Source organism: Cibotium barometz, chromosome 12, assembly GCF_041138505.1.
Source record: "Cibotium barometz isolate CiBa-2024 chromosome 12, ASM4113850v1, whole genome shotgun sequence".
NCBI lineage: Eukaryota > Viridiplantae > Streptophyta > Polypodiopsida > Cyatheales > Cibotiaceae > Cibotium > Cibotium barometz.
In genome coordinates, this window is record NC_141057.1 from 34,978,186 (window position 1) to 35,004,737 (window position 26,552).

Here is a 26,552-nt window from a genome sequence, read left to right on the forward strand (position 1 = left end):
TCACAAAATCCTTCCTTTTTAAAAAGTTGGTCAAGTGTTGTTTCAAGAGTAACATGTTATGGCATCCTCTACACTTACATAAGGAACATAAAGGTATCAATTCAAAAACCTCCCTTCTGTAGCTTCTTCAAATACCAACATTTTTTAAATACCAACTTCAAAAAATACCTTCTCCACATCCAAGGCACACAAGTTGGTTGAGATCTTCATAAGTTAGGCTTTGTTCACAAAAAACCCATAAAGTTGGTTGAAGCAAGTGGCATCTATCTGTACATATATAAGGGCTTTAGATAAAATCCATCCAACTTTGTTGCAATAATTCCTCTATGGACAGCATTAACTCTTCTGTGCTCCATTCCTTGTGTCCCTACATAAAGTATGCCACAAAAAAGGAGAGGGAGTGGGTCAAAATTAGTAGGGTACTGGTATTGAAAGGTTTAAATACTCCAAAGCATATGAGAGAAAACACAAGAAGAAAAAATTGCTGTAGAAAGAAAATCAACTCGTAAGGCTAAATCATCAATTCAGCCATGCATAGCGTAGACTACATCCTTCGACAACCCCACATTTTTTTGCAGACATATATATATATCCACCTCTGTGGCAAATTTCATAAATAAATGCTAGTTGGTGGACTTGCAATCCATCGAGAGGCAAAGGATTTTGATGCCGGTATGGGTATAGTACCAATTCCAAAGTCGGGTACCGAGTTGGCCATTCATCACATTGAGTTCATGCATGATTTCATAGTCACACATTTGCTAGGTGCACATGTGATTTTGGGCATGGAAATGGTTTCACAAGAGAGGAAAGAGAGAAAACTTGACTATCTCAACCAATTTTTTTGCATTACTAAACTAAATAAATCCTAAAAATTTTGCAAAAGAACCTTCTAGATCTCGTGAAAACTAAACTGCTTACTAAGTTCTTTGTGATCATAGCTAGTGTCAGCAACCAAAATTACATTGGTATCACAACACGGGTGTTTCCAACTCAAACCGGGAACCACGTAAATATTGCATTGGCATTACGGACAGCCAAGCAAGGAGTGGTGAAGTGCCAAATTCAACAGGGAATTCACGTCATACACGTGCCTCGGAATCAATCCGTGATAGACATGCACCTACATCACGTGCTCTTGATTATGCAAAGGTTGGACAGCCGTCCAAAGGCAAAGAGATCAAGCAAGAAGATGAGCCTAGTGCATTAAAGGATAAAATTCAGCGTGTGAGAAGGCAACTGCACGCAAAGGAAGAGGAATTCAGGCTTTTACATGAGAACCCACACGTTCACAAGCTCATTGAAGCCACAAAAGTTGAATCTATGGTGGACTGCGCATTTGACTCCATGGAAAAGGAGTTGGGTGTGAAGCCAAGGGAGCTAACTCTTACATATCTCATCCACAATGGAGATATGTTGGCAGGTGAAGCATGTGAGCTGAAATTCAAAAAACTGCCTCGCACAGAGCCAGGCAGCGGTGCTATTCCTCGCAAGATGAAGTCTTTTATCAATAGAGAGGAGCCTTCGGTGACTTCTCGCCATGCCACTTCACCTCATGGATCAAAGGACGAAGATATGCATATGCCAAAGAGGGTGGACAGCTTGATGATAATGCACATGCAGTTTATGGTGAACATGGTCGTCGTGCAGGACATGGGACTTTGCCTATTGAATTAGTGATGAGTATGCAGCCCATGACACCCATGCCATAGATTATTCTCATGTACAAGGAGATACAAGAAAGGATGCACACATGTCTGCAGGATGGCCACCTACTCGAAGAGCACATGCATCATATCATGCCGATGATGAGCCCAATGTTACAAAGTTTTGGAAGATTTACTTGGAGGTCTCACCATTTATGCACATTAGTGAATCCAAAAAGAAGAGATCCGAATTGCAAGAGCTTATTGCTTCCTCCCTTGCCACCGAGCAATTCGAGTAAAAATTACAGTGCTCCGGCAAGGATGATTATACCCTCTCCCTCCGTCCTCTTCTCCTGCGCGCTGCCCCCAGTCCCACCTTTTTCCAACCCATGCCTAGCAAATCCTTGATAGGATTCAGGCAAACCATTGAGAACCATAGAGACAAGTGAACTGTAAGGTATCACCTCATCAATCTTGATTAAATACTCTAGCAAATCCTTAACACAAGTGAGAAATCCATCCATAGAATCACTCTGTCATATGCTCCAAGTCAAGCTTTTTCCAGAGAGAAGCTACATGAGCTTCATTGTGGATCTGATATAAAGAGGCAAGTATATCCCATGCACTTTTAGAAGAAGTACATGAACAGATACGAGGAATGACTTGCCATTTACACGAGAGAGCAATCAAGGCATGGGCCTACACATCTTTAGCATCCCATTTGAGTTGTTCTTGTGTAGAAGGAATAGGTGTAGGCGGTGCACTTCCACTAGAACCAGAATCACTCGTTCCAACAGTGGATTCCCCCCGACGTGCCAGCTGTAGATGCGAGACCAGCAGACCTTAACTCAGCACCATATACATCTACCCACAAATTCTTTGCAACCAATACATGCTTCATCTATATGCCCACATGGGATAGTTAGTCCCATCAAGCTTGTCCTTAGCAGAGAGCATCCCAAATACATTGTTATTAGCCATGTCTCAAAAGGTAACTAACAACCTTTCCCAAGCACAATGCACTGCAAACCCTCAATGTCCACTAGGCTTCTATGATACCCAATGATTCACTGATGACAATGACCTGCAAATGTATTGAAATGACAGAGTATAGGGATAGAAAAGTTATCTGAATAGAGGCCTGATGACCAAAACAGACCCCAAAGATGGGTGTCGCAATGTTGTATTTCGATGCCGAGTGCACTGAAATAGAGCACGAGGAATGATGGATTCAACCCAGGGCTTGATTCAGCTCTGTTTTTGGAGAAGCTGAAAATTTCCAGAGGGGATTCGATGGCCTAACGGGCTCCGATTCAAGTGTGCTTCGGCTTGGGAGACTCGGCAAAGGACGAGGAATACAAATGTGCGAAAAAACCTTTGGTCTGAACATCTGTCTTTGCAACGTGGCGCTGCCGACAGCGGTGGACAGAGCGCGGCTCAATCGGGGGAAGTGACGCTGCTATGGGGGCACTGGCAGAAATCCCCAAATCAAAAAATTGGTTTGGGGGTTTGCTAATTCACTGCTGGGCGAAGGCTGTAGAGCAGGCAGCACTGAGGAGCAGGTGGCGGCTGCTATAGATCTGAAAGGTGGGCAGGCGGACAGCTGAGTGGGCGGCCACTGCTGCAGATCTGAATGGCAACCAGATCTGAAAGGCGACTCACTCACACAAGCGAGCAGCAACTGAGCGGCAAGTTCTGAAAGGCAACCAGCTACAATGAAGCTCGGATACCAATGTTGGGTAGGAGCCCCTACACCTACATAACCACACACACACATAGAGAACACAAAGAGCAAATGAGTGGGTATGCTGGGAAAAACGTACTCAAGATAATAATGTAAGTACAAGTGTGTGTACTAAAGTACACTAGTCCCAATGCTAAAAAGCCCAACACACAGGAGAGTGTTCACACAGGGAAAAAACCCCTACCAGCACAGGGTAAAAAGTGTCCGTGTGTAAGACTGTTCACACCAAGACTTCTCGAAGGCCAAAGGCTAACAACTGAGGCTAAGGCTATCACATATGAGGAGGAGGGTGGGGAACTGGCCCTTCAGGTCTCTCACCTTCGTATTTCTGCAGTGCCAGTCCCAACCCCATCTACTGGTCACTGGACTCCAAGTTCTTACCAAAGATGGGAGATTTGCAGCAGTATAGCCGCATGGCACAGGAGACCTCGATGCAGCGAAGCCATGGAAGGCATCCTCACTCCGCCAATAGAGCATCTGGCTAGATATCATTCATACCCTCCGTGACCAATGGTGGGGAAGCTCCAAGGTGGTTTAGACCGCATGCCAAAGCGCGGACCAGCCTTCCTCAGGATTTGGTGTCATAGTCCCTTTCTTACTAACATTGGTGGTGAGTCCACTTGGCACTATAGACCACCTGTGTGGTTGTTTCTCCCTCCCCCCATTGTATGAGATAACCTTCTCCTCCTAGAGCAGCCAACCAGAGGAGGAGAGAATCCTCCCCCCTTTTTTATGCTTCTTGACTCTTGCTCCCCATGTGGAGCCGAGTTTGTACTTAGCCATTTTGGCTATTTGGCTTGGTAGCTAATAGAAGAATCGTCTTCCCAAGGGGTAAAAAATAAGAATGACAAGTAGCCTAAGGTGATGTACATGCAGCTACTGGAATACAAGTCATGAGGACAATCAGAGAGTGCTATGCAAACTCTAAAGATCAGCCCGCTCTCTACATGTTTCATGATTGTGCAACGGAAAACTTCATCTCCGTGCAAATGGCCATCGTTTTAGGCATTGAGGTAGAATTCCAAATTGAAGGGGAAGCCGCTTTTGTGGGCAAACACCTGCAAGTTACGCCTATTATAGGCAAGCTGCATGTGCATATTCAAGGCTATTTGGATCATGAAAACTTCTAGGTTGCTCCTCTCAATGGTTGTGATGTATTGCTAGGCAAGCTATGGCACCATCGCCTTAATCCGCAAGTATTACAAGACAAATAGAATCACTTTTATTCATAAGGACCGCATGCATGTTATCAATGCCGGCAAGGAGGGAGACTCTCTCTCACATATAGATTAATAAATTTTCTTGCTGAAACAATTGTTTTGCGGATGGATTGCCATGAAGTGACCATAGTGGTCAAAGATGGTCAGGAGACCAGAAGGAATGCAGATGACATCATCCCTAAAATCTAGGAAACTGCTATTTTTGGCAGTGTCGGAATTGAAAAGTGTTCGCGTCAGTTTGTGCGGAATGTCAAGGGGACCAGAAGCTGACAAAGGACTGTTGTGAGAATGTGAACCAGTCAGGAGATTTTTAGCCTGGAAGATTGCATGTGGAAAAGGCTTAAAAATGTGCCAAGTGTCAAATTTTGGTGCATTTTCCTCATAGAGAAGAGGGAAGCGTGGGAATTTGGGAAGGAGGAGGCTCATTTGCAGCCATCGTGTAGTTTTGTTGCAGGAAAACCAACATTTGTGGTGCACTCCCTTGCCCTACAACTCATGAATTGAGGGTTGAGCTTGCTCCCCACAGCCTCTCTCTCTCTTTCTCTCTCTTGCAAACTATGGAAATGCTCTCATCAGATAAAATCAGGTACAGTTGTGTGAATTTCATGCTTATATGCAAAGGTTAGTTGCCTCCTTGAACAGGAACAGGTGTAGTTGGTTCCTACACCAAAGGAGGGACGGAAGAGGGTGATAACCTCTTCAATACAATGCTGTTTCAGCACTATTTAGGTGCTGTTTTTGGGCTGTTATATTGCCCGGTTGATGCCAAAATGCAGTAGGACTTTGCTAAAGTCCTCCAGGACAGTACAAGGGTTATTTTGGGCTGAAAACAGGTCTGTGCAGAAAATTACAGCAAGCTGAATTGTGATGTTTTGGACTCCATTGGGTAGCCTGATGCCTATGGAAGTGAGCCTGTCAGTTAGGACTCATTCTGAGATGTTATGGAACCGTTTTAGTGCAGTTATGCTGGCAAATTTCTCCCAGAATTTGTAAAACTCAGCTGATGCAAGTAGAGTGCTTTGTTGCACTTGTGCTTTGTAATTTCCAACCTTTTAACAATAAAGAAATACCGCAAGGGGCGCCGGACTTCGGGGCCAATGTGTTGTTGAGCGAGGGAGCGAGGATTCTGTGATTGTGTGTCTGAGTAAGTCCAGGTTATTTGTGAATGAATTACCGCTTTATGTGTCCATAGACCGGTTTCATGGTTCCATTGCCGGGATAGGGTCCTCTTTTCTGCAAGAGCCCGGACACGGATTGGATTGGGTGAACAGGAGACACACATAGTGAGGTACAACTGATTACAGGTGAGAAAGAGTACGGTCTCTTTCTTTGGATACAGGTTCCCTTAAACTTTCAGTTGACAGTATGACATACAAAGGGAAAGGCAAGCTCCCTGCCGAAGAGAGTTCCTCTTCTACTCGCAGACAGCGTATAGAGGTGACAGGTGCCCAGGTGTCGGCCTCTGCTCGGACGGAGCCAATAGTACAGCCAGCCTTGTTAGAGGAAGAACAGGAACAGGAGGATTTGTTTCAGGCACAGCTTCTTAGCATGCTTGGAACTTTTCAACAACTAGTTAAGAATCCTAGAATGAAGAAATTTTTGCAGTCACGTACAGGGGATTCCCAAGTTGAAGCATCCCAACATGCAATAGAGAGGGCACAAGAACAGTTGCAAATGAGGGTAGAGCATGTTGAGCAGGCACCTGTGATACTAGCTGATCCAGTGCAACATGTTACCCAGGCACAGGTACAGGCATTTAATGGCCAGGGCAGTAATGTGCAAAGGGTCATGCCGACCATTCCTCCATTCATTGCTTCCCAGCCTGGCTATTTTGGTGGTGGGTCTGTTTTCCAAGCCATGGCTAGGCCGCCCACAGTTTTGCCAGGACTGATGTCAAGAGGGTCACCAGGAATGATGCCTATGGAAGTTGTGAACCCTCTTTATGCCAATATAGGTGTGCAGCCCGGATTTCAAACTTATTTTAGTCCAGCTTTGGGGCCCGCAGCACCTGTCAGTGTGGCTGAATTTTCTCAGCCTAGTGGACAAAGGGCAGCAAGGACTGGTGCAGAGAAAGTGCAGAAGGATTTACCATTCTTACAGCCACCAGTCTATGATTACTTGACCCCCAAGAGCAGTAAGCAAAAGGATTACAAAGAAGGTGGTCAAGCAGTCAAGTTTGAGACTTTCAGTGGGATGCAAGACAAATTGAAAGCGCTGACTTTTATTCAGCAGTTTGATGCAGCATACACTGGGGGTAACTTTACAGAGTCTTCTATGGTGCGGAAGGCTGCTACTTTCTTGAAAGGTAATGCATTGCAATGGTGGACCTCACTGTTGATGCAAGGACAGGCACCTGCTACATGGGTCCAATTCAAGCAGCAGTTCTCTTTTGCATGGCTGACAAACACCTTCGAAGTGGATGTGATGACAGCATGGCACAAACTGGATGCAGCTAATTGTGCAAATCTGGAAGAGTACAATAAGAAGTTTTGGGATGCACTCTTGCCAGTAACTTCTTACAGGACAGTGCCATTGTCAGAGCAAATAGAGAAGTATTGCTGTGGTTTGCCCAAAAAAATCAGGGATTATTGCATTAAGACCAATGTGTCTAATATGACTCAGCTCATTGAGAATGCAAACATGGCTAATGCATTGCTACAGGGAGGTTCACGTGGCTTTAAGAGCACAGTGAAGAAGGAACCTCAAGACAAAGGACAGAAGAGGCCACTATATGGCAAGTCATTTGAAGAGAGAAAGGCATTGATGCAAGCTGGGAAATGTTTCATCTGTGAACAGAAAGGGCATATGGCTGCAAAATGTCCACAACAGCCAGCAAAAGATGCGGAGGATAAACAAGGGCCACCCAAGAAGAAGACAATGCCGAGTGCAGGATTGATACCTGACATGGTTGGTGACCAGCCATGTGATGATGCGACAGAATTGTGCAGAGCATGGGGTAAAATCAGAGATGCTACAGTTCTGATTTTCTTTGACCCTGGTGCTCGAGCCAACTTTATTTCACCAGCATTGGCAGCCAAGTTAGGAATTCATGCTGAAGAGATGGGACCAGTTGGACAGGCTGATTTGGCATGCCCTAGGCATTCAGTTCCTGTCACTCCCATACTTGGCAAACTTCGCATGCATATACAGAGTTATGTCGACACAGAGGAGTTTCTTATCATGCCCTTGGAAGCATGTGATGTCCTATTGGGAATTCCATGGTGTCATAGGAAACATGCAGTGTTGGATGCTTTCAACAGGAAAATCACAATTGTACATAAGGACAAGACTCATGTTCTGGATGTGAAGCTAAAAGGAGAGTCTGTCCCAGTTATTTCTGCTTTTTGAACCTGAATTTTGAATGACCTGTACATTTGTATTATATGTTTGGCAATGTACAGTTTTGACGTTTGTTGTCAATGACTTAATCAATGAATGAACTTTCAGTGCTTTGAAGTTGTATCTGTTACGCTTCAAATGAATGATTTACATGTTGTGACACTAATAGTACAAGATATATGCTATCGCCCTGTGTTGCATCCGGAAACATGTATTTGAAAGGCTTGAACCTGCGATGGCACAAATGGTAGTGGGGAATCCCTATCATCGCCCCGTGTCATCCGTTGGCAAGAGATACATGCGATGACACTAATCACCTGCGGAGTCTTGTGATCGTCCTGTGTCATCCGTTTGCATGTGGACTTGCAATCGAGGTCGCTTGCTTCTTTCAAGAGGGGGGTATGTCACCAGGAGGTGAAACTTTTTGCAGTTGTTTTCCTTATTTACATTTCTTTATAAATATATATTTTTCTTTTCTTTCTTTTTGGTTGCTGTTGCTTTCCCCCGGGATCTCTTGGAAGGGCTTGGGCCATTGCAATGTCAGAATGGGTCAGCCAGTGGGACTTTGGACCAGTGGTTGGCTAAGCCTCTGAAAGATGAATGACAGTGTCCAAGACATGGGCACTGAAAGATGAAGGACAGTGTCCAGGACATGGCCACTGAATGAGGGTATAGGCCAGTTTACATTAGTAAGTGGCCGCCACCGAAATGTGAATGTATCTTGAATTCTAAGCAAATTTTGAAGTGACCATAGTGGTCAAAGATGGTCAGGAGACCAGAAGGAATGCAGATGACATCATCCCTAAAATCTAGGGAACTGCTATTTTTGGCAGTGTCGAAATTGAAAAGTGTTCGCGTCAGTTTGTGCGGAATGTCAAGGGGACCAAAAGCTGACAAAGGACTGTTGTGAGAATGTGAACCAGTCAGGAGATTTTTAGCCTGGAAGATTGCATGTGGAAAAGGCTTAAAAATGTGCCAAGTGTCAAATTTTGGTGCATTTTCCTCATAGAGAAGAGGGAAGCGTGGGAATTTGGGAAGGAGGAGGCTCATTTGCAGCCATCGTGTAGTTTTGTTGCAGGAAAACCAACATTTGTGGTGCACTCCCTTGCCCTACAACTCATGAATTGAGGGTTGAGCTTGCTCCCCACAGCCTCTCTCTCTCTTTCTCTCTCTTGCAGACTATGGAAATGCTCTCATCAGATAAAATCAGGTACAGTTGTGTGAATTTCATGCTTATATGCAAAGGTTAGTTGCCTCCTTGAACAGGAACAGGTGTAGTTGGTTCCTACACCAAAGGAGGGACGGAAGAGGGTGATAACCTCTTCAATACAATGCTGTTTCAGCACTGTTTAGGTGCTGTTTTTGGGCTGTTATGTTGCCCGGTTGATGCCAAAATGCAGTAGGACTTTGCTAAAGTCCTCCAGGACAGTACAAGGGTTATTTTGGGCTGAAAACAGGTCTGTGCAGAAAATTACAGCAAGCTGAATTGTGATGTTTTGGACTCCATTGGGTAGCCTGATGCCTATGGAAGTGAGCCTGTCAGTTAGGACTCATTCTGAGATGTTATGGAACAGTTTTAGTGCAGTTATGCTGGCAAATTTCTCCCAGAATTTGTAAAACTCAGCTGATGCAAGTAGAGTGCTTTGTTGCACTTGTGCTTTGTAATTTCCAACCTTTTAACAATAAAGAAATACCGCAAGGGGCGCCGGACTTCGGGGCCAATGTGTTGTTGAGCGAGGGAGCGAGGATTCTGTGATTGTGTGTCTGAGTAAGTCCAGGTTATTTGTGAATGAATTACCGCTTTATGTGTCCATAGACCGGTTTCAGAGGGGGGAGTGTGAGCTCAAAAGAAGAGGACAAGGCGGGGGGGTTGCTAGGGGGGTCCGAGGCGAGGATGGAGGATGAGGAGGGGAGGGGGGGGAGGCAGAGGGGGTTGGGGTTGGGGAGGCGGGGGAGAAGGAGATGGAGACGGCTAGAAGTGCTCCATTGGATAGGGAGGGTGCGGAGAGGGACTCGCTGGGGCTCGAAGGGGCTAGCTGGCCTCTCTGGAATCTGAGAACCTAAGGAGGAGTCTCGGCAAGGTAATGACCGCCAAACCGGAGGGGCCGGAGGTGGGACCCTCGCAGTGACTAGGGGTGGCCCATCGTCGACGGGTGGGTGCTACGATAAATGCTTGCAACGGTTCTCTGACAGAACCGAATCCTCCTATGCTCTGCCAGCCTGGCGCACCCGACGACACCGTTCAGCTCTGGAAGTCAATCGGCGGCCCTGGCATGGGCCAACAGTTTGGCACTCTCCGGAAGCAGAGTCATCCGTGGTCAGGTCCTGGTGCTCAATTGCCTCGGGACCTGCATCTCTCCATGCCCCCTGATGATGATCTGAGCTATGGCCAAAGGGGGAACCACCGGTGGTGGTCTCCTGGACTGTCGTCGAGGGCAAACTGTGGCGAGGTGACCCATCTGCCTGCAAACGAAACATTGGTCTGGGAGGCTTGAGTACTCCACTCTCTGCAGAATGGGGTCTCCTCGGAGGCAAGGAAGGGATATGACGTGAGGCACAGTCTCTGACGAGGCAATACAGATGCGGAGGGATGGAATCACAACTGCCCATGCAAGGGACGAAGTGGCAATGAGGGGGGATTCCATCACTCTTCCAATGGCTCCACCAGGAGAAGAGGAACCTTCCTGAGGCCTGGGAAGCAAACTATCACGGGAAAGCCTAAAACGCCAGCCAATGAGTCGGATGCGGGGTCGAAGCCGTGTTGCCACCTCGCAAAGAAGGCATGGGCCATCCGCAGTGCGACGGGGCTCAACTGCATGACTCTATCTAACACCGTTGGCGAGTCAAACTCTACCTGGTAGTAGCCACGCGCCAAAGGTCTATGTGATCTTTGCAGGCACTCCAAGGAGGCTAGCCTTAAAAGATCCCTGAGTTGTCCGCGTGCCGGGCGGCTACCAACAATCTTGCAAACCAAGGTGGAAGCCGGGCGGCTACCAACAATCTTGTCCTCGTGCCAGGCGGCTACCAACAATCTTGCAAACCAAGGTGGAAGCCTCTAGAGAGGCAACTGTTGTGGCGAGGAGCTGGAGGGAGGTCCGCTTTTGATAAGGATAAACAAGGGATTTGAGAGTGTTCAGATCATCGTCTGGAACATCTTGTGCACACTCATGTTTGCCGTCCTCGAAGGACTCCCTAGTGCTTCTTGTTCCGGATTTCTTTGTTCTCTCTTCGTCAAAGCTCGCCATAGTGGGCATATGCACTTCCTCTCTAGAACGCAACAAAACCATCCACTATGCGTGTGAGAGGATTTCTGGAGGCTTCCGGAGGCTAAAAACCAACCGACTTTCTAGGGACAGGAGTCATAACAAAAGGGATGGTCCTCCAGAGTCTAAAAACCAACCACACAAGATCCAGAAGACATTGACAGTTGTACATTGATTTGTCTCATAGGTCGAGTTCGGCCTCTAGTAGACGTTAATACAGCTTTCTTTCTTTCTTTCTTTCTCTCTCTCTTCCTTTGTCTATGCTTCCGCCTGTGCATACTCCAACACCCTATTGTTTCTCTTGTCTCCCTTGATTGAGACTGGGTCATGTACTTAGCCATTTCAGCTATATTTTTGGTAACTAATGAAAGGATCTTTTCTTGGGAAAAAAAAGACATCTAGGATAACACGTATCTTTGCAGGATGGTACTTGCAACACTAAACCTCTCATGTGTTTATGCAAGCAATTATTTTGAGGCTTGATAAACAACATGTTGAGATTAGGGTACTATGATTGGCATCTCAAGAATAAAACAAATGTATGGACTTGCGGATATGCATGCAGCTACCATGCATATCATGTGGGCTCTTTATTGGTTTTGTGGAACTTGTTATGTTGACACTTGGAAAAGAAATTTCTAGAACTCATTTGTGCTATGAGTTTCTTGCGTTTGGTGCATAGTTGCCAGGCGTTTCATGAAATGCGTTTCATAAACGTTTCTTTCATTTCCCAGAAGTTTCAAAAAGTTTCATACAAAAAAGGGGGGGGGGAGTATTGGCCCCAAAATTTATATACAAGTTTATAATATGTTAAGAATATGTTGCCTTCCCTGCAAAACAATATTAAACATGGATCATTTGCACATTAAAACATGTTTACAAGCTAAAACTAAAGAATCTGGGTGACCTAGTTACAGTGGGCACCCAACTGAGTCACTGACCAATTGGCATAAATAAACTAGCAGTATCAAGAATCAAGAACTGGATTCCATCATCAATAATGGCAACTGTCACAAACCCCTATATTCTAGGGACATGCGGATGCGTGTCAGACCTAGAAACATGCGGATGCATGTATGTATTATACCTGGGCATGTGTATGGATCATCTGAGTGGATGCATATGAGTCCAAGGACATGGCAGGACATTTGTGGACTTTCGGGCGGTGCCCATGTGGATTCCGACCATGCACACATGGTGTGTTATGATGGCAGGCGGAATATTTTCAAGTACAAGAATGATGATAGGTGGTTCTCCAAGTTTACATGTGCACACTGCATAAATGATGCATGCCATAACTTTATTTTACTTTGTGTGACATTGTCTTGCTGCTTGGACAATGCTTGTTATTTTGGCTTGTGAAGTCCGAGGGACCGGGGACGCCCGGGCTCCTTGTGGACACGTGTGTGCACTCCTGTTTGGGCCTAAAACTGTGGGCTTATGGGTTTTGCAGGTGGTAAGTGCGTCCACACTCAATTTACAGCTTACTTCATTTACTACTAAGGCTTATTGGTTTGCAGGTCCACACTCATTAATAAGTGGCCGGACAACTTATAATGCGTTCGCATTTGGTTGGACCAAAATTAATGAAGTCCGGACAGCTTATGGCCATTTCCCATTTGGTTGGACCTAAACTTATAGAAACAGGACAAATGGAGCACTATGGGCTGGACACCTACCTGGACACCTTATGGGGACACATGTCAGCCAGCATGTGTACCCACCAGGCCCCTGAGGTGGCACCTGAAAAAGGCACCTCCCTCGAGAGGCCCTTTTGGGCTGTTTTACTCATTATTCAACATATTGGAGAGCTGGTTGGAGCTTTGGGAGTTGCTACAGGGCTGGTTGCTTGCTTCCCGGACTCACACAAGCTTGGACAACGATCCCCACACTCTTCTAAAGGGCTGGTTGGTAAATTTCAGACCTGCAATTTCTGGTTATTGCGAGTTTTGGGCTGGTTACAGGTGTCCAAAGTCAACTTGGACAGTACAGGACAGCTCTAGGGACCTCCACAAGGCTGTAGGACCCTTTACAGGTGGATTTCTCGCGACAGAAAGTTGCTGTTTTGGACTGGTTATTGCACAAAACAGGCCGGACAGCAATGGAATATGTGAGCATGGATGTGTCTCAAGGATTCCCGGTATAGCAGGTGCTTAGGGCAAGCATTGGGGACACTTGCTCGCGGAGAACATAGGTTTCTCGATCAGTTTCTCGCGTGGAAACAGGGCCTAAAGATCCATTTACATCTTGTGCAGGGCGGAGTACCTGTGAGGATTGTGATACTCTTGTGCAGGGCGGATGTACCTGTGAAGAGGCTTGTGCAGGGCGGATGTACCTGTGTGTAGGGCGGATGTATCTACAGATTCTCTTGTTTGAAATGTATTCATTCATAATGTATTTGGAAGACTCGGGTGCAGGCTGGTGGTGAATCCCCAGGCACCCATAATCTTGTACTTTGCAGACTCTTTTGGTAATATAACCTAAAGGGGGGGGGGGTCAGCCTATCATCGGCCCCTTTATGTGGTGTACTGTCATTTTCAGCTTTGTGGTTGTAATGCTCAAGTGTTAAGTGCTCAGAATCTTGTTCACATTTATACGATTCCAATACACGCGTCCGCCTCCCGTTACATTGGTATCAGAGCTCAGTTTTTTCCCTCATTAGAAAACGGTCTGAGGCTTGGAATCATAACTGGTGACCTGATTTGAGTGTCATGGACAGCCACATTTCTGACAATGTGGAGAACACACAGGACCGTGAATTTCATGGTACAAGGGATGCAAGAGATGTTGCAGGCAATGATGTCTATGGAGATGCAGGTACTCATGACACTATGCATTCTGATTTGGAATCTTTGAGGCGTCAAGTGCGACGCTATAGGGCTGAAACCGAAGAGCTTAGGTCATTGAAAAATGACCCGGATGTACAAAGGGTGTTGGCTGCGAAGGCAAAGGCTTCGGTCCATGAAGTCACTTTTGAAGCAATTGCAAAGGAAATGGATGTTGAGAAACCCCGAGAGCTTGCACTTGCATACCTAATGGTTAAGGGTGATGTATACACCGAAGCAGATGGTAGATTGGCTTTCAAGAAGCCACCCCTCATGGCTGCCCGTGATGGTGCACATGATGCACAACAAGCAGGAAGAGCACAGCAAGTGCCAAATGTTGAAAGGACAAGAGTCCCTGGTGCTAGGCTTGATGCAGGTCAAGAGAAGAGTAAGGATGAGGGATCCTCTACTCATTCCCGCTTTGCTCCAAGAAGACATATCCGTTCTCGTGTTGAGCTTTCCACTCATTCGGAGAGAGTGGCTCAAGAGAGAACGAAGAGGGATCGTGAATCTTCATCGCAGCTTCATCACCATGGAGATGAACAGGATGTACATAGGGATGCACATAGAAGGAAGAAGCCTCGAGAGTTCAAGTCCGGTGACAAGGATGTAAAGTTTGAAAACTTTTAGGGACGGATGGACTCTACCAAAGCACTTGCTTTCATTAGACAGTTTGAGATAGCTTTTTGCAATTAAAACTTTTCGGAAAAGTCTATGCTCAGGCATGTGGGAATGCATCTCAAGGATACGGCAAGTGATTGGTGGCTTGCAAAAATACTTGATGGAAGTGCTGCCCCAACTTGGTCTTCTTTCAAAATTCAGTTTTATGATCAATTCTTACCACCAAACTTTGCAAAGGATGTACGCAAGGAGTGGGATTGGCTGTCCCAAGATGAGGGAGAGTCCGTTGCTTCATACATAGCAAAGTTTTGGAAAGTCCTTCTCAAGGTTACTCCCTTCATGAAGATTGGAGAGGACGAGAAGAAGAGAAAGTTTGAATCGGGGCTCCATCACATCATCCAACAAAGCTTGGGAGTGTACCCAAATAAGACCATACAAGAGCTTATACACTCAGCCATGATTGCGGAGAACTTGCACATGAAAGCACCCACAAATAAGCCATTTGCAGGTCAAAACAAGAGCAAATTCAGGGCTGGTTATGACCAGAAAAAGGGTGGACAGCCACCTAAGAATACTCCCAAAGATGGCCGAGATGCAAAGGATGACTCCGAAAGGAAGCCGGGGGGTAAACGCCACAATTTTGGGCTCTCAAAACAGCAATTGGAAGAGTACAGGAAGGCTGGAAAATGCTTTAAGTGTGGCAGTAAAGATCATATATATCCTAAATGCCCACAGAATCCTAAGAATGCTGAGCCTAATGTGGAAAAGCCTCTTGTGAATGTTGTACCCGATGTGCAGGGTAATACAAGGCATGAGCCCAAGAGTAGAGTCATATGCAAGGCTTGGGGCAAATTGAAGGATATGCCCGCTTTGTTTCTTTTTTATGATGCTTCCACAGATAACTTTATATCCGTACAGATGGCTGCCGCCATAGGTCTCAATGTGGAAGACATGGGAATGCAAATGAATGCAGATGCCGCCTTTGAGGGCACACAGGTTGATGTAACTCCGGTCAAAGGTAAGCTCCGTGTACATATACAGGACTACCTCGACCATGAGAGCTTTTTAGTGGCTCCTCTTACAGGTTGTGATGTTTTGTTGGGAATGCCCTGGCATCACCGTTTAGAGCCTATTAAGGCTTACAAAGAGAAGAAAATCAGCTTTGTACATAGAGGCCGTGAGCACTCTATAGATGCTGGTACTACTGGAAGTACCATACCTCTTGTAAGCCATGTACAAATTAATAAGGCAATAAAGAAATCAGCTTGTTCTTACCTGGTTTTTGTACGTGATACCATTGAACATTCTAGTGTTGATGTTAGTACATTAGATCAAGACAAGCTTAACTTTTTGAATGAGTTCAAAGATTGTTTTGCGAATGCTTTGCCAGCAAGGTTGCCACCCGAGAGGCCGGAAGATCATTGCATAGATCTAATTCCCGGTAGCTCTCCACCTAATAGGCCACCATACAGGGTGAGTGCTAGTCAACAAGAAGAGATTATGGCACAGGTGAATGAACTTTTGGAAAAGGGTTTGATTCGGCCTAGTTCCTCGCCATATTGCTCGCCGGTACTTCTTGTTCAAAAGAAGGATGGTACTTACAGGATGTGTGTTGATTACCGTGCCCTCAATAAGATAACCATCAAGAATCGGTTTCCGATTCCGCGCATTGATGACATCTTGGACAAGCTTGAAGGTTCGGCATGTTTCAGCCGAATAGACCTCAAGAGTGGATATCATCAAGTGAGAGTGACACCTCAAGATGTACACAAGACTGCATTTAGGACAGCCTTTGGTCTTTATGAGTTTTTGGTGGTGCCTTTTGGCCTTACAAATGCACCCGCTACCTTCAACAGGATGATGGACAGGGTGTTCAGAAAGCATAGAAAGTTCACGGGTATATTCTTTGATGACATTATTGTATTCTCAAAGAATGAAGCCCAACATCGTGAGCACCTGGCTATTGTGTTTAAAGAGCTTAAGGAAAATCAGCTCTACATAAATGCAAAAAAGAGTGAATTCTTCCTCCCAGAGATTCACTATCTTGGTCACATTGTATCAAAGGATGGTGTGCGCATGGATCCCGCAAAGATACAAGCCATGCAAGAATGGCCAGAGCTGAAATCAGTCCATGAAGTGAGGAGCTTCCTTGGTTTATGTGCTTACTACAGGAGGTTCGTCAAGCATTTTGCTTTCATTGCCGCTCCGTTACATGAGTTAACGAAGAAGAACGCAATCTTTAAATGGACACAAGAAGAGAGAGATGCCTTTCAAAAGTTGAAGAGTGCAATCATCTCAGGACCGGTACTCATTATTCCGGATTTGCACAAACCTTTTGTGGTGGAATGTGATGCATGTGGGGACTGCATAGGGGCTGTTTTGAACCAAGAAGGACATGCCATTGCCTATGAGAGCAAACGCTTGCAACATGCAGAGCTTCACTTACAAGTTTATGAGAAGGAGTTGTTGGCTGTAATTCATGCCCTTACTATTTGGAAACACTATCTTTTAGGGGCTGATTTTATGGTCAAAACTGATCATCAAAGTTTGAGATACTTTTTGACTCAAAGTAAGCTCTCAGAGAAACATATCAGATGGGCAAATTTCCTCTCAATGATTCATTTTCAGATTTTACACACTCCAGGGAAAAAGAATGTGGTGGCAGATGCCTTATCTAGACGACCACAGGTTCATGCTATTACAGTTGCATACCATGAGGACTTATCGGATATGCGTAATACTTATCATCTGGATGAGGATTTTGCACATGTATGGGCTGATTTGCAAGAGGGTATTGCTGTCCCATCTTATGTCATAAGAGATGGATATCTCATGATGCAAAATCGTATGTGTGTGGTAAAGAACCTTCGCCATAAGGTTATGGATGAGTGCCATGCTCCTCCATATGCAGGTCATAGAGGCATTTTGGCCACAGCACAAGCTTTGGAGAGGTATATCTTTTGGCCAGATATTCGCAAGGATATGGAAGCATATCCCAGATCATTGGAACATGCATAATGCTTTTCATGTGAGCCTATCGAGGCCTTATGTGGGACCGACACCGTTTGAGCCGGTTTTGGAAGACCCACCCGAGGTGGATGAGCTGGAAGAGATTCTTCAACCTGAACAGATTGTTTTTCACAAGGAACGAAAGCTTGCGGGAGGCAAACTTGTTCGTAGGTACCTTGTGAAGTTCAAGAATTATTCAGCTTTGGATGCAAAATGGATGGATGAGGCCTACTTCGAGGATTACCCAGATCTTTTGAAGGCCTATCTGGAGGCTTTTCAGTTGCCGTCAACTGATTAGAAGCCGGGGGGAATGTCACAAACCCCTATATTCTAGGGACATGCGGATGCGTGTCAGGCCTAGAAACATGCAGATGCATGTATGTATTATACCTGGGCATGTGTATGGATCATATGAGTGGATGCATATGAGTCCAAGGACATGGCAGGACATTTGTGGACTTTCACGCGGTGCCCGTGTGGATTCCGGCCATGCACACATGGTGTGTTATGATGGCAGGCGGAATATTTTCAAGTACAAGAATGATGATAGGTGGTTCTCCAAGTTTACGTGTGCACAATGCATAAATGATGCATGCCATAACTTTATTTTACTTTGTGTGACATTGTCTTGCTGCTTGGAAATGCTTGTTATTTTGGCTTGTGAAGTCCGAGGGACCGGGGACGCCCGGGCTCCTTGTGGACACGTGTGTGCACTCCTGTTTGGGCCTAAAACTGTGGGCTTATGGGTTTTGCAGGTGGTAAGTGCGTCCACACTCAATTTACAGCTTACTTCATTTACTACTAAGGTTTATTGGTTTGCAGGTCCACACTCATTAATAAGTGGCCGGACAACTTATAATGCGTTCGCATTTGGTTGGACCAAAATTAATGAAGTCCGGACAGCTTATGGCCATTTCCCATTTGGTTGGACCTAAACTTATAGAAACAGGACAAATGGAGCACTATGGGCTGGACACCTACCTGGACACCTTATGGGGACACATGTCAGCCAGCATGTGTACCCACCAGGACCCTGAGGTGGCACCTGAAAAAGGCGCCTCCCTCAAGAGGCCCTTTTGGGCTGTTTTACTCATTATTCAACATATTGGAGAGCTGGTTGGAGCTTTGGGAGTTGCTACAGGGCTGGTTGCTTGCTTCCCGGACTCACACAAGCTTGGACAACGATCCCCACACTCTTCTAAAGGGCTGGTTGGTAAATTTCAGACCTGCAATTTCTGGTTATTGCGAGTTTTGGGCTGGTTACAAGTGTCCAAAGTCAACTTGGACAGTACAGGACAGCTCTAGGGACCTCCACAGGGCTGTAGGACCCTTTACAGGTGGATTTCTCGCGACAGAAAGTTGCTGTTTTGGACTAGTTATTGCACAAAACAGGCCGGACAGCAATGGAATATGTAAGCATGGATGTGTCTCAAGGATTCCCGGTATAGCAGGTGCTTAGGGCAAGCATTGGGGACACTTGCTCGCAGAGAACACAGGTTTCTGGATCAGTTTCTCGCGTGGAAACATGGCCTAAAGATCCATTTACATCTTGTGCAGGGCGGAGTACCTGTGAGGATTGTGATACTCTTGTGCAGGGCGGATGTACCTGTGAAGAGGCTTGTGCAGGGCGGATATGTGTAGGGCGGATGTATCTACAGATTCTCTTGTTTGAAATGTATTCATTCATAATGTATTTGGAAGAATCAGGTGCAGGCTGGTGGTGAATCCCCAGGCACCCGTAATCTTGTACTTTGCAGACTCTTTTGGTAATATAACCTAAAGGGGGGGGGGGGTCAGCCTATCATCGGCCCCTTTATGTGGTGTACTGTCATTTTCAGCTTTGTGGTTGTAATGCTCAAGTGTTAAGTGCTCAGAATCTTGTTCACATTTATATGGTTCCAATACACGCGTCCGCCTCCCGTTACAGCAACTACTCAATAATGGCACTCAAAGTGATCACAAAAAGTTTGAATGCTGAGCTGATACAAAAAAAGTGAACTGAAGTCTGAAATACACAAATCAAAGCATGCTCATAGGTGCAATCATGCACGACAAACAATAAACCAGAGGAGCTTGATGGCCCCAAAGACTAGAATCCTCAATCTGGAGTTTGGGCACTCAATCCTCAACTCGATGTCCTCATCAGTAGTCTCCTCGATAGACTGAACGTCACTCTCAGAAGAGGACGATGCTGCCTCAACTGTCGCACTCGTCTCAACTGTTGCACTGGTACTAGCACCTCCTAATAATGTTGTTGTAGATGCTCGCATGAGCAGGTGCCATCAACTCCTCATACAACATGGCATATATGTCGCGCTCCTCATGAGATATCTCTGGGACATCTTTCATCTTCTCAATATCGATTTTATCAACATTGACCTGGGGAGGCTCTATCGGATTGCCCGACCGCTCAATTAGGCGGAGATTGCAATGACAATACACCAACCGCTCCAACTGAGCAGTAGACAACCTGTTCCTCTTCTTTGTATGGAAGAGGGCCCATGTGCTCCAGTTCCTCTCAGCAGGACCCGAACTGCAATCCTGTGAGGACTCGAATGGCGAGGCGTTTTTGCCATTCAAATACCAAAACTTTGTAAGTACTAAGTATAATCATCATTGATCAATGTATTGTGTAAATAACAGACTTGTCTTTTAGAGTTGTACTCACCAAGTGAGGGCTACTAATCCCATACTTCTCCCACCATGAGACTGGCTCAAGCTATCTCTCGCATGCATGCAGTCTGTCTACCAAATGCGTGGCTGGCATTCCGATACACTAGCCGCTCATCCTCCAAGCGTCTCATGAGCTCCACGTCTCCTCCTGTCCATTTCTGGATGTAATCTTGCCATCCATCTTCCAACTCTTCATTAATATACTGGGCCTCACTATGCCAGACGGTGCAATATGTGGGGAACCGCATGGATTGTTCCAAACCCGTCGAATGTCCGCAACCCTGAAAATTAGCCATGAATGATCAAAGCTCTTAGCTAAAGCCTACAATACAAGTTACATCAAGAACACAACTAGTTGGAAGTTCAGTACCTCTCATCTGTCAAGCGAGCGCATCGGTTAAGAGCCTCTCCAATCCAATCCATGAACTAGTACAAGAGTCCAAGAGTGCTACCCTCCATGTCAATGATGCGAAGAACACTATAGATTGGTTGAAGAGTGCTCAATAAAGCCTCTACCTCCTTCCACCAACCTTCTTGCATCACTCTGTGTGCAAAAGCAACCGCCTTTGGGTGCTCATGGTACTCCCAGCTCATCCACTCTCAACAGACCACTATGCGCATGAGTCCCTGTGTCAGACTCTCACTACCCTCTCAACCTCAATGAACATATATGCAAACCTGGTTTGTGAGGGCTTCAGAAGCTCAAGGTCACTATTGGCACGAAACATTGCCAAGACCTTGGGCCTCTTGGTAACAAACTTCACCAAGCTACACACAGTGTCAAAGATGTCAACAATCCACCTAATCTTGGCAAGATCTTCAATGAGCAAGTCTAGGCTATGGGATGCACATGGAGTCCATACAATCTGCAGGAACTCATCCTCTAGCATCCCTTCCATAGAGACACAGTTGCTACCATTTATCAGTGACCACCTGCACTATGTTTTGTGGACCTATCTCCATGATAGCCTTGCGGAGGTGTAACCATAGAAACTCTCCTGTAACAACTGTCCCAAGCATAGATGCATCAATGGCACGCAAAAACATAGTGCCCTTGCAAGAGGACACCAAAATATTGTACACATTCCTCTTGCATATGTCTGACCACCCATCACATAACAATGTGCAACCATACTTGCTCCAAGTAGCTTTTAATGGCTCCATCTCCACCTCCACTACTTGTTGCTCTCTTCTGAGCTTTTTATTGCGCAAGGTCTCATAGGAGGGTCCCTCCCACTCACATCCAATGCGTCTGATTGCCATCATGGCCTTTTTCCATCGTGGTGTGCGCACAATGTGAAAAGACAAAGCACATTGGATGAAAAGCCTAGTGAGTTTCCTAGTTGCATCTTTAATTGCTTGCTTGAATGCTTGCTCTCTTTAGAGAGGCTCTGGATGCTGCAGGCAAAGGGGTTCGTAATGTTGTGGGAGTGAAACTACCAACACCCCCGAATCCTACTTGGCTCTGTCCATCTTTCTCTGAACCCAACCGTGTTCTCTTTGATGCATCACTTGTATCCTCACTAGCCCCAAAATCCTCAAGCACAGACCCACAACCGCATCCTGCCAGTTGCTATCTTTTTCATTCTTGTAGCTCGGCTTTGATGTTTGTAGGCACAAGTTTGCATGCACCAATGTCTTCCTCGGTTAAACCTGTGACATGGGCCTTGACACGGATTATGGACACTCCTGAACAAACCCCACAAAAATTGCATTTCCACTTTTGTGTGCATGAACCACCACATTTAGGTAAAGGAATGACGTGGGCCCACATGGCATCCTTATTGCGAGGCATCTTGACAAAGGTAGGGCTGGATTGGCACCCTGGCATGAAAACCCCAAAATTTCAAAATCTGTGTGTTTTTTGCAAAATCAAAGAAAAAAAGCACAAATCAGCACAACCAACCTGAGAGATGGCGGGCATGGAACCTAGGACGTGCGGGAGGAGCTGGTAGGGGCTGATTTGTGCAAGGTAGGAGCTCCTTCAATCTGTTTCACGGTCGCCTGCAGACATTTTTCTGGAAAATCGTGCTCTGGATAAAAAACATTGAATTCGTAGGTTTTCCCAATTGCCATGAAAGAAACGTGTTTCATTGCAATGAAACATTTCGTTTCATTCAGTTGCAATGAAACGCATTTCATTGCAACTATGGTTTGGTGGGAGCCGCCCAAATCATGGACATTCCATGAGACAATCCACATGACTAGGAAGAGGTTACAGCCCCACGGTGGTGGCCTGTCCTCAGCACGCAAGGTTTTGGGAGCGAGGTTGGATGGGGAATGGTCACAATCCGTCTAGGGCCTCAATCGCTCAAGGTGAGCCCACACACTCGCTGACAAGTAGGCCTTCTCAACACCAGTGTGGGGTCCAACCTCCCCGGGCTCATGATGATTGTTTTGTACTCGAGCGCCAACAAGGACAGGCCCATGCCATGTAGCCCATCTAACGGCGTACAAAACATTGCCCAGGCAATCCAAAGAACAACACCCACTGCAAGAAATGTAAGCCATCTAACTAAGGGGACCACCATATGACAAGGCCCACTTCAAATAGTTGACAGCTGATGGCGGCCTTGGGCGGGGTGAAGGAGCGGCTGCCATGGAATCTTTCGAAGGGGAATGCCAAAGGGCCAACCAAGCTGCAGATAAGAGCAAACTAACCAAGGAGCAGCAAGAAGGTGGGAGAGGAGGAAACGGAGAAAAACAGCGGCCAAGAAACAGGCAGAACCAGCGAGCTAAGGGGACCACCATATGACAAGGCCCGCTTCAAATAGTTGACAGCTGACGGCGGCCTTGGGTGGGGTGAAGGAGCGGCTGCCATGGAATCTTTCGAAGGGGAATGCCAAAGGGCCAACCAAGCTGCAGACAAGAGCAAACTAACCAAGGAGCAGCAAGAAGGCGGGAGAGGAGGAAACGGAGAAAAACAGGGGCAAGGACAGCGGCCAAGAAACAGGCAGAACCAGCGGGGAGGGGGGTGGGGGGGGGGGGAGGGGAGGATGCCAAAAAGAAGGCGGCAGAGGAAAAGCAGAGGCCGAAGAAGGAGAAGAGGGCTGGTGACAATTGGGCTACCCCCTTGTGAAGTGTTTACTAAATGAGAGTGAAATCACAAAATGCTGAATGTTCTCTGCAAGACAGTCCTCACCATGCACTCTAAGAAAAGGGGCTGGGAATGGATTTTCCTAGAATTATTGCAGTGAAAAGACAAAACAGACAAGCGCAAAAAATGTGTTCTTAGCAGTTTACCCTCACCTTGCTGAACTCATTGAAAATGGCAGGCCTTACGGATACTTCATACGATATCCTTCCCGAAGAGGCTTTAAATTCTACCCTGTTGCATTTCTGCAGACGCCACCGCAGCCCTCCTCCAATCACCGTTGTCTGTATCTCATGCAAGCTTTTCACAACCTTGAATCTTCTGGAAGTCGAACGTGTGCTACCAAGAGGCCAATGCATGCCTCCCTTCACATTATCATCGATGTATGCTTTGCTGAAACTTGACTTGAGATCACGCAATTCCTCTTCCTATGCCATATGATAATTCAAGCTTTTAGTACATTTGTCAAAACCTCTCACTAAAGAAAAGCGTATAGAGCTATGCAGTCAATACATTTTTGCAGGTACTTACAGTTAGCCCATGAAGATACTTTTTGATAAAAAATGCTAACCGGATATCTCTTTTCTTGCCTATGCATGCAACATCACCAATCATGTGCCTAACAGGGTTCATCTTGACCTGCAAACTCTTGTACAAGCTCAACAATTAAGAACTGAAGAAACTCACCTTCCTATGTGCATGTATACATGCGCTATAGTTACCATCTTAGGCTGGGTACTCAGCCCTCCCCGTCCATGCAAAAGGAGGGAGTTGGATGGGAAATCTCCAACAACCACCTGTCAGCGGCCGCCCTGCTGACAGGCAGGAGGAGTTTTGTATCCAGCCCTAGTCTCACCTGAGTCACCCAAAAGGTAAGGACTCTTACCTTTTTCATCTCTAGAAAGTGTTCTGCAGGACCCTTGGTTTCTGATAAGTGATGACTCTCAGCAGGGTTTGAGCTCCGTTCATCGAGTTTGGAAAGAAGGCACACGCACACTAGGTCTGAATTTGGCCTCATCTCGTCCACAACCTGATGCCATGAAAGAGAAACAAACGCTCTTCAATCTTTTTGAGTCACCTAAGGATGTCACAGCTAAAGGCCAAGACACATTTTCAGCATTTGAAAGTTTAGGGTTTTTAGGGTTTAGGTAACACATCGATGATAAACCGCTCTTTAGACCAGCTTTGCAGGGCATTCCTGTATGCTAACTCATGTAGAAAGGTAAACTCCGCTCTAGACAAGCCATTATCAAATGTCTTTGAGAGATCCCCTTCTCTTTGAAGATGCTTCTCTACATTTTCAGGAGTGTAACTTCCTGGCCAATCAAAAGAACCTCTGCAACATTGTTGAATTTAAAACCACAGCCTCATCATCTGGTTGCAAAAATGCACCTTTCCATGTGTGTGTTGGAAAGGAGACGAACCTGTTCGTTTTGAAGAGTAGCCTTCCAAATCGCAGCCATATTGAAGGAATGATTCTGTCGCGAGTATTTGCCTGAGTAAATGCCTTCAACTTCTCTAGCACTTCTCTGAGATCCGTTTGCAGAGCTTCGATGATGAACTTTGCTGGCTTTTTGCTTTCTTGCAAACTTAGTCTAGCGATCATCTGATCATTCCCAGTTGAGCTTCCCTGGCTTGGATGTGCATCAAGATCTGTAACTATTGGAAGATTGATCACTTGAACACCCCCATCTGCTAGGAAACACTGATGACACATTGGATACACATGCATACCTGTCGTATCAGTGCTTGCAGCTTTAAGAGTGTAGAGTACGGAATGTTGCAAATGGGCGAACGTCTCCCCCTCAAATCTTGCAAACTCCACATGCTGGCCACTCAAATTCTCATCAAGCACTATGGTGAACCTGTTGATGAAGTCACGAGACTTATGAATTGACACATCAGGTAAGAAATCCTTCCTGCTTTGAACACGAAGCTGTGGATTTCGGGATGAAGACGGAGGAGCAACTGGGGTGGGTTTGGGTTTGTTGTCCTGAGAAACACGCAAGTGCGGGGGGACGTACGGCATGGTTTTCAAAGCTCACCAACAAAGGCAAATGGTGGTTTTAAAAAACCCCTATCTAGAAAAGGTCGATGTAGATGAGGGTTGCACACATCAAACTTGCCAGAAACAGAGTTTTCAAGGCAATCGCATACACCATGACAAAGATTTAAGACTCAGTGAGGATGCCCAGCACCAGACTTTCTAAGATTTTGGGCACTGCAAGGAATCAAAAAGCCCCCACCAGCATCATATCCCCACTTCAAGCATCAGCATAAACTAGAACTTGAAACCCACATGGGAAAAAATGCTTTGTGATAAATATCCAAGTATTATGCAAAAAACCCACATGGGAAAAAATGCTTTGTGATAAATATCCAAGTATAATGCAAAAAACCCACATGAATGGATGATTTAGAACAAAAGAATCCTAATTATCATATAATCCTTACTGTACAACACCCACAAGGAATTACAAAAGCTTTACTGTCTAGTATGAAGTAAAAAGAAGAAGCTTTATTACTCACTGTTTAACCGCTGACGAACGATTGAAGAATTGCTAAACCATTTGATGAAAACCTTGTTGTGACGTGCAAACTATAAATGCGAATGCTTTACCTTCGCTCCCCCCCTCAGCGAGTAAATATATATATACTAGTATCGCACCAGTGCATTGCTGCCGCTACCAAGGTTCCAGAAAAGAACTATTCCCTCTCTACCACCATCTCTCTCGTTCACACACATGCACATGACCCTCTCCCTCTTTCTGTCACGTACACACACTGTCAAATGTTGAAACTCTCTTTCTCTCACATGCACACACTTATACACACCCTCTCTCTCTCTCTTCTTACACTCTCCCACACATAGAAGCGTTCTCTCTCTCTCTCTCTCTCTCACACGCGTATGCACACATACACACACTCTCTCTCTCACTCACACACACGTATGTAAATATATAGTATATACAATATTATGTTTTAGATACATATACTTATACATAGACACATATACTTATACATATATACATGTATTAAAAAATATAAATTCAAACATCGACATAATTTAATTAATTTTGATTAAATTTTAATGTGCAAAGATGGGTGATAAGCTGTG

The 26,552-nt window shown here is 45.7% G+C and overlaps 2 protein-coding genes and 1 long non-coding RNA gene across 3 annotated transcripts; 1 reads left to right on the plus strand and 2 right to left on the minus strand.

Moving 5' to 3' along the window:
• On the minus strand, positions 1-26,399 carry LOC147633341 (uncharacterized). Its single transcript, XM_086806403.1, has 8 exons — positions 25,964-26,399; positions 25,169-25,655; positions 24,859-25,087; positions 24,590-24,770; positions 24,321-24,464; positions 23,966-24,073; positions 23,590-23,862; positions 1-367 (listed from the first exon to the last, which is right to left on the minus strand). Exons 2-8 carry the CDS (start codon positions 25,461-25,463, stop codon positions 287-289), a joined length of 1,311 nt encoding a protein of 436 aa, XP_086662529.1. The 5' UTR covers positions 25,464-25,655; positions 25,964-26,399; the 3' UTR covers positions 1-286.
• LOC147633342 (uncharacterized) lies at positions 6,198-10,444 on the plus strand. The gene is made up of 3 exons (XM_086806815.1): positions 6,198-6,539; positions 6,645-7,679; positions 10,169-10,444. Exons 1-3 carry the CDS (start codon positions 6,198-6,200, stop codon positions 10,442-10,444), a joined length of 1,653 nt encoding a protein of 550 aa, XP_086662941.1.
• On the minus strand, positions 20,342-23,283 carry LOC147633343 (uncharacterized). Its single transcript, XR_015267097.1, has 3 exons — positions 22,247-23,283; positions 20,711-22,164; positions 20,342-20,621 (listed from the first exon to the last, which is right to left on the minus strand). It is a non-coding gene; the product is annotated as an uncharacterized LOC147633343 (long non-coding RNA).
• Positions 26,400-26,552: the final 153 nt, after the last annotated feature.

Excerpts from the sequence above, each read along its gene's own strand:
- LOC147633342 (XM_086806815.1), top strand. The coding sequence starts at position 6,198 with ATGAAGAAATTTTTGCAGTCACGTACAGGGGATTCCCAAGTTGAAGCA. Across the intron at positions 6,540-6,644 it reads GAATGATGCCTATGGAAGTT|CCTAGTGGACAAAGGGCAGC; the intron begins GTGAACCCTCTT and ends GAATTTTCTCAG. Across the intron at positions 7,680-10,168 it reads ATGCTGAAGAGATGGGACCA|CCTGGCGCACCCGACGACAC; the intron begins GTTGGACAGGCT and ends ATGCTCTGCCAG.
- LOC147633341 (XM_086806403.1), bottom strand. The coding sequence starts at position 25,463 with ATGCCGTACGTCCCCCCGCACTTGCGTGTTTCTCAGGACAACAAACCC. Across the intron at positions 24,074-24,320 it reads ACTTTCTAGAGATGAAAAAG|GTCAAGATGAACCCTGTTAG; the intron begins GTAAGAGTCCTT and ends AAGAGTTTGCAG. Across the intron at positions 368-23,589 it reads TTTTCAATGAGTTCAGCAAG|GGACACAAGGAATGGAGCAC; the intron begins GTGAGGGTAAAC and ends TACTTTATGTAG.